The sequence below is a fragment of the Arctopsyche grandis genome, chromosome 8, assembly GCF_051622035.1.
Source record: "Arctopsyche grandis isolate Sample6627 chromosome 8, ASM5162203v2, whole genome shotgun sequence".
In the NCBI taxonomy this organism is placed as follows: Eukaryota; Metazoa; Arthropoda; class Insecta; order Trichoptera; family Hydropsychidae; genus Arctopsyche; species Arctopsyche grandis.
Genome location: NC_135362.1, coordinates 8,845,394 through 8,851,700, shown reverse-complemented (window position 1 = coordinate 8,851,700; position 6,307 = coordinate 8,845,394). Strand labels below are relative to the sequence as shown.

At 29.3% G+C, this 6,307-nt stretch overlaps 1 protein-coding gene across 1 annotated transcript; it reads right to left on the bottom strand.

Moving 5' to 3' along the window:
* Positions 1–216: 216 nt before the first annotated feature.
* Positions 217–2,535, bottom strand: LOC143915195 (trypsin beta-like). The gene is made up of 5 exons (XM_077435694.1): positions 2,444–2,535; positions 2,180–2,375; positions 742–994; positions 521–661; positions 217–448 (listed from the first exon to the last, which is right to left on the bottom strand). Exons 1-5 carry the CDS (start codon positions 2,505–2,507, stop codon positions 296–298), a joined length of 807 nt encoding a protein of 268 aa, XP_077291820.1. The 5' UTR covers positions 2,508–2,535; the 3' UTR covers positions 217–295.
* Positions 2,536–6,307: the final 3,772 nt, after the last annotated feature.

The window sequence follows — 6,307 nt, the reverse complement described above, 5'->3', positions numbered from 1 at the left end:
AATTTGTTTTATAGGGAGACTCAGGTGGACCTCTGGTGACAAGGACCAAGCCCAAGAAACAAATAGGAGTCGTATCTTTTGGAATAGGATGTGCCCAAGCGGAATATCCAGGCGCATATTCGTCCATTCCGTATTTAAGAAGTTGGATTCGATCCGTATCAGGAGTATGAGAAAGCGCAGAAAAAATCAAATTAATACATTTATTAAAACACAACAACAAAATACTTAATACAATGTATCCCTTATTATAAAACTTGGAAATTTAATATATTATATTAAAATACAAATATACATATTACACGCCTGTGTTTGATTTGATCCAACTCCTCAGATTTGAAACGTTTGAGTAGACTCCGGGATAATCCTTCCTGGCACAACCTATGCCAAAGGAGACCACTCCAACTTGAATATTATCGCTGTCTCTTACCAAAGGACCTCCAGAATCACCCTTGAAAATATAGCATAATTTTTTAAAAATCATTCAAAAATATAATGATAAACAATTCAAATGACATTATACTTGGCATGAATCTTTTCCGCCTCCTGTCACTCCAGCACATATCATTCTGCTCGTAATAGTGTTATAAGCTTTTTGACACGTAGCCCTGTCGACAATGTTGATCGTCACTTCCATGAGCGTTTCAGAAACCTGTCCACCTTCCTAAAATTTTCGAATCTTACATTTATGCATGATCTTACATTATCAGTTCACTTTCTTTCGAAGTGACGTGACGCTCTTACTCTCGTTGTACCAAAACCGGATACTGTGACTGCAGTTCCATTAGGCAAGTTTGTTCCAGATGGTGCCAAAGCTACTGCTTTTATGGTTTTGTTGTTGATCGGCAAAATGTTCGTCATCAAATCTAAAACGGCTATGTCGTAATCTTTCGTTGCTGAATTGTACTGGGGATGTATTTTGTATTTCATAGTTTTAACTGTAAAACCTCCAACAGCGAAATGGTCAGATCCAGCTCGAACTTCGACCGCCTTTATTCTATTAAATAAATAAATAAAATATTTTTTTATGTTTTGAGCATTTTTTTGTCCAAATAGTATATACATAGTGTATATACGAAGTGTATTTTCAGTTGTAATATATTCCAACCGACGTTTTAGGTCATTCATATTTAAATACAATTCAACTAGTAAATTATATATCTACAAGCGCAAATACACTTTCAACAATGTGTGTCAGTTGTAATATGATATGCTTTTGAATTCAATAATGCATTAATATTTGCTAGGTATTACGAATAAAGGTCATTAATACCGTATTACAATAGCTCTAAGAATGTGATCAAAACAAAAATGTGACTTTCCAACTCAAATTACTAGTCGAATGACGTTTTCACGAAAACCTAACCTCTCTATCCAACTTATACCAACTTATAGTTGAACTCTATTTTTAGTTGTAACATATTTTGACCAGTTGGAATGTAATTCGCCATATGAATCAACTTACGTAGTCTAGACGGAATATATTCAAACTAGTCAAAATATATTACAACTAAAAATACACTTCGACTGTAACATAAATATAGGTACATATATACATAGATGGCATATATTTTAGTGAAGCATTGTACTAAAATAGGTTGACATTATGGAAGAAGCTATGCATCATTTAATTATTAGATATTATACCAATTTTAAATACCTATGTATCTAGAATTGAACAGCTACTTTTAATGTGTCGTAGTTGATTTTAGTCATTATTTTTAATTATTATAGTAAAATTTCCGAAAATTACATATTTGGTGTTAAAATTGTGTTGAAAAGAGAGAGACAGTGAATACAAAAGTACTATGTACATATATGTGTGATGATAAGAGGAGAAGCATTATAAAAAATATTCCAAAGAAATCTGAAATACACATATCTTTTAACAAATTGCGAATATAATAGAGAATTTGTGGTATAATAGTCGAAGGCTTAACATATTTAAATCTATACCAAATTTATAGCTATTTGAATAACGTTTGAGTGTTCCAAGATGCTGCAACTAAAAAATGCATAAATAATTGTTCAAATAAAAATAAGTGAAACTGATGGCGTCATAGTAATTCAACGAAGAATCGCTAAAACAAAAAAGCTGTATGGAAACTGCTAGAAATAAAATTGTTCTATTCTATTAAATGTCTACAGGATCTTATATAAACATGCAATAATATGAAATTACCCTTCAAGACAATGAGCAGCTGTAAGAATCCATCGTCTACTCAAAATACTTCCTCCACATAAATAATTAGTATCATCTGCATCTGTCGTTATAAGTGACACTTGATAAGGACGCTGCTCTATTTTGGCTTCTTGTCCTCCGACTATTCGACCTGAGTGCTTCGCCAACCTTGTATGATTTCTTTGCAAAGGATCGCCTACAGTAAATATTTGAGAACCGTGTAAATATGACAGTCCTTATTAATAAAATAAAATAAAACCATACCATTTGCAAGAACCAAAAGAGTTAGGACTACAACAAATCGGAACATTTCGAAGAAGTGCAACATTGCGAAGAACCTTTCAGCTTATATACTATATGTAGCATGTTTATGTTTAAATACTGTAATTTTAGCTACTGATATGATGATAATTAAAACGATAGTCTAATGTATAGTTTTGTATTAAACGTGCGATAAAAAGCATAATGTCCATTATAATAATATGTTTTTATATACAAGCAAAATTCTTATACCTACATAGTTATAGTAATCTTAATCGAAAAAATGTTTGCAATTGATTGCTTCAATTAATACAACACGCTAGGAAATGTTTGTTAAGCATTTTCCATAAATTTCCATTTACTTTAAATTGAAATATGCGTATAAATAGTAGGCGTATGATTAGGTGTCCGAGCTAGCATCGTTTAATAACGACATCATTTATTTCAAAACAATTTCAAAATAACGCACATATTCGAGCTGTTTCGATTTAATATATTCAACGATTAAAAATAGGTGTAAATATGACTGTTTTTTTCGTTGTACAAATTTTATTTTCACTACTGGTTGATAAATATGCAAACTGGTTTTCGATTCGGTGCAACAATTGGCAATAGATGGTGTTGTATTGTAAGCATTTTAAGACATCGGTGATAAGAAATCGGGCGGGTCAACTGTTATAATTGAGAGGTCAAACTCGTATCACGAAACGAAATAAAAAGGGTCATGGCCGGAAAAGTTTAGCGACCTTTGAAATTAAAATTTACGATCAATTTTGTCACATGTTGACGAAAGCCTTCCGCAATCGATTCGTTGTGATATCAGATTTGTATCTTTTCGATTAAAAAAATGTGCATTTTGAAAGTTTTCCTGATCTTTACATTACTGAATAAAACGTGTTTGAATATATTTTAATGCAAAATCTCATCTCATTGGAATTCGAATGCATATCAACATCACCAAATCGACCATATATATTGTAGTTTAATTTGCAATATAATTAATTATGAATTAATTAATATATAAATAATAAAATATCGCTTTCGTTCAAGTATTGCAATATTTTCTGTAGACAAATTAGCCCGGTTGAGCTTTCATTTTTTACGAGCATATTTCACAAAAGTTTTATAGTCCAAATACAAGGACAAATTTTGTAAGGGGGTTTCGTTGTAACCGTTGACCGCTTCTTATAATAAATTATCTATTACAAAGGTATTCGAAGACGAGGAATTCTTCTCGAAATGCATTCTTGAATCTCTTTCAAAAGTATTTTCGGTTATCAATCTTGAGAGCATTATACCGACGACGATAAATTAGGATATGTGGCTTTTGTTCAAATATCGTTAAAATGATCGATATTTAAATTTCAAAGAAACTGGTTGTTCGATGATGGACGTTTATTTTTACGAACGATTCGAGCGAATTAGGAAACATTTTCTTAATTTTAATACCCGCAATAAAAATGATATATTCGATTTTAATTAATTTAAATTAATTCGCGGATACGCATTGTGAATACAAAATGAAACCGATACGTTAAGTGATAATTCGCTAAGTCAATAAATTATTGAAATCTGTTTGATTTATTCTAAAACGGTAGTATATATATATGTATATGTATGTTTAGATTTTCTAAAATGTAATTTTAACGCATGTTTTCGATAAACAAATTGTTGAATTAGTTATTAAAAGATTAATGATGTGATTTCAACGGAAAGAAAGTATATTTTTTAGATTAAAGAAATCTGCTTAAATGCTAAGAAATTTTATGCAGAAAATAAACATAATTTGTGACATAAAAATTATATTGACAAACTAATATTTTATTTTATTTATTTTTAAAACACAAACAAACAGAATTACAACGTATATAACATTAACACCAAAAAAGTTTTTAAAAATTAATAACGACAGTGAAAAAAAAAGAAAAAAAAAAGAAGAAAAGCATTGAATAATAGTAGATATGAGATATATGTAGGTACATATGTATATATGTATGTATTACTAAGAAAAATGAGGCACAACAAAAAGGATCAATATGAGAGGGAATATTATAGGGGAAGAGCAAGATATACATATCGAATTACAGGAATCGTTGATAGAACAGGGATTAATGTGAAATAATGAAGAAATATGGAGGGATCTGATGGACATTGAAATTGGATCTAAAAAGATTGTAAGGAAACAAAATGATCATTGTCAAGAAATCTGGAATTGCAGTAGGAATGGATTTTTTATTGATGCGTCTTAAATTATTAATATATGTACTCGATAGAAAGAATTCTAAACAGTACATATTATAGTAGCAAATTCCAGATGACTTCTTAGGAATGAATTTAAATCAGTTTATTTATTAAAAAAAAAGTCTAAATCCGGCTACGATTTTATTCGTAGTGAGCAATAGCACGACTAGTTCTTATCTCTCGAGTCTTTTTTTTATTTATTCTTATTTTGACCCTGAGGAAAAATATTTAATTAAATGCAATTTCGGGATCACTTCAAATTACTACTATGAAACGTTTGGTATTTTATTTAATAATATTTTGAGTCATCGAATGACAGAATGTATATTAATCAGTTAACAGACAAATCGATCGTCATTACAAAAGATCTACGACTAACAAATTGTTCGAAAAATCAACTGACTCGATGCATAATAACAACTCGTTAGAGAATTTTATTCACAGCCGAGACTGCAATTTGCATACTTTTGAAAGATTTCTATAATTTCTCTACATTTCATAATTTAATTTAATTATTTGTTTCTAAAACTCATGTACATATGTATGTGTTTAGAGTGAAGTTTTTGCATGTGGAAGCCACTACCGCCAGCGAATATAAAAACTTTTGTGTTTTACTATAATAACGATATATGTATAGCTTATTTTAAGAGCAAGATAATATAATATGTATGTATTTGTAGGTACATACATACATACGTATGTACGTGTATCACGTATTAAAAAGATGTACTGGAACAAATCTATGTATTTATGTACATATGTATATAAAGCAGAAATTAATCAATAATATACAGTATTTGGAAACTGTACTCTTATTTTATGAATTAAAAGGTACATGAGTATATTTATGTATGTTTGTATGTATGTACATATATAAGATTTCGTAAACAGTTGTCTAATAAATTCTTCAAACAATGAATAACAGGAATATAAAAATGAAACAATAACATTTAGTGTGTATGCTAAAATTTTATTTTATAGTCTTTTGGTTTTTATAACAACTTTTGTTCGAATAGAAAATTTGATTTAAAGAAGTAAATACATAAATGTAGAATAAACATTGAAACGTCTCATTTAATTTTTAATATATACATATATATATATATACATGTCAATTTTAATTACATGCAGTTCAATAGTTTAAAAACAATTTTTTTTTCGTATATTCTTAACTTTTAAACACATATATGTATGTGTATATACACTTGTTAAAATTCAACATTTGAATTCAACATGAATGGAAACGCCTCTAGACAATTTTTAGAGCTCGTCCATTCGCTAGAAATCCATTCTGTAAAAATTTATTTGCATATTAGAATAACATTTAGCAGCATCAATACTTGATTTGGACGAGTTTTTTTGACATTTGACAATATTTCCATATAGACGTTTCTTTTTATCAACTCTATATGCATATGCAGCCGAGTCAACTTTAAAAATTCACATTTTTAAAAATGCCACCAAAACGACATATGTTTTCATTTATATGATATAATGGATATTTTTAGATTATTATTAAATTATATTTCGATTGATTTTTAATGATTTTATGTATATTTTCGTATTTTAAACCGAACGGTTTATCTATGCGGGTTCCGTGCTTATACGTTCGTTGAGGTCTCCGTC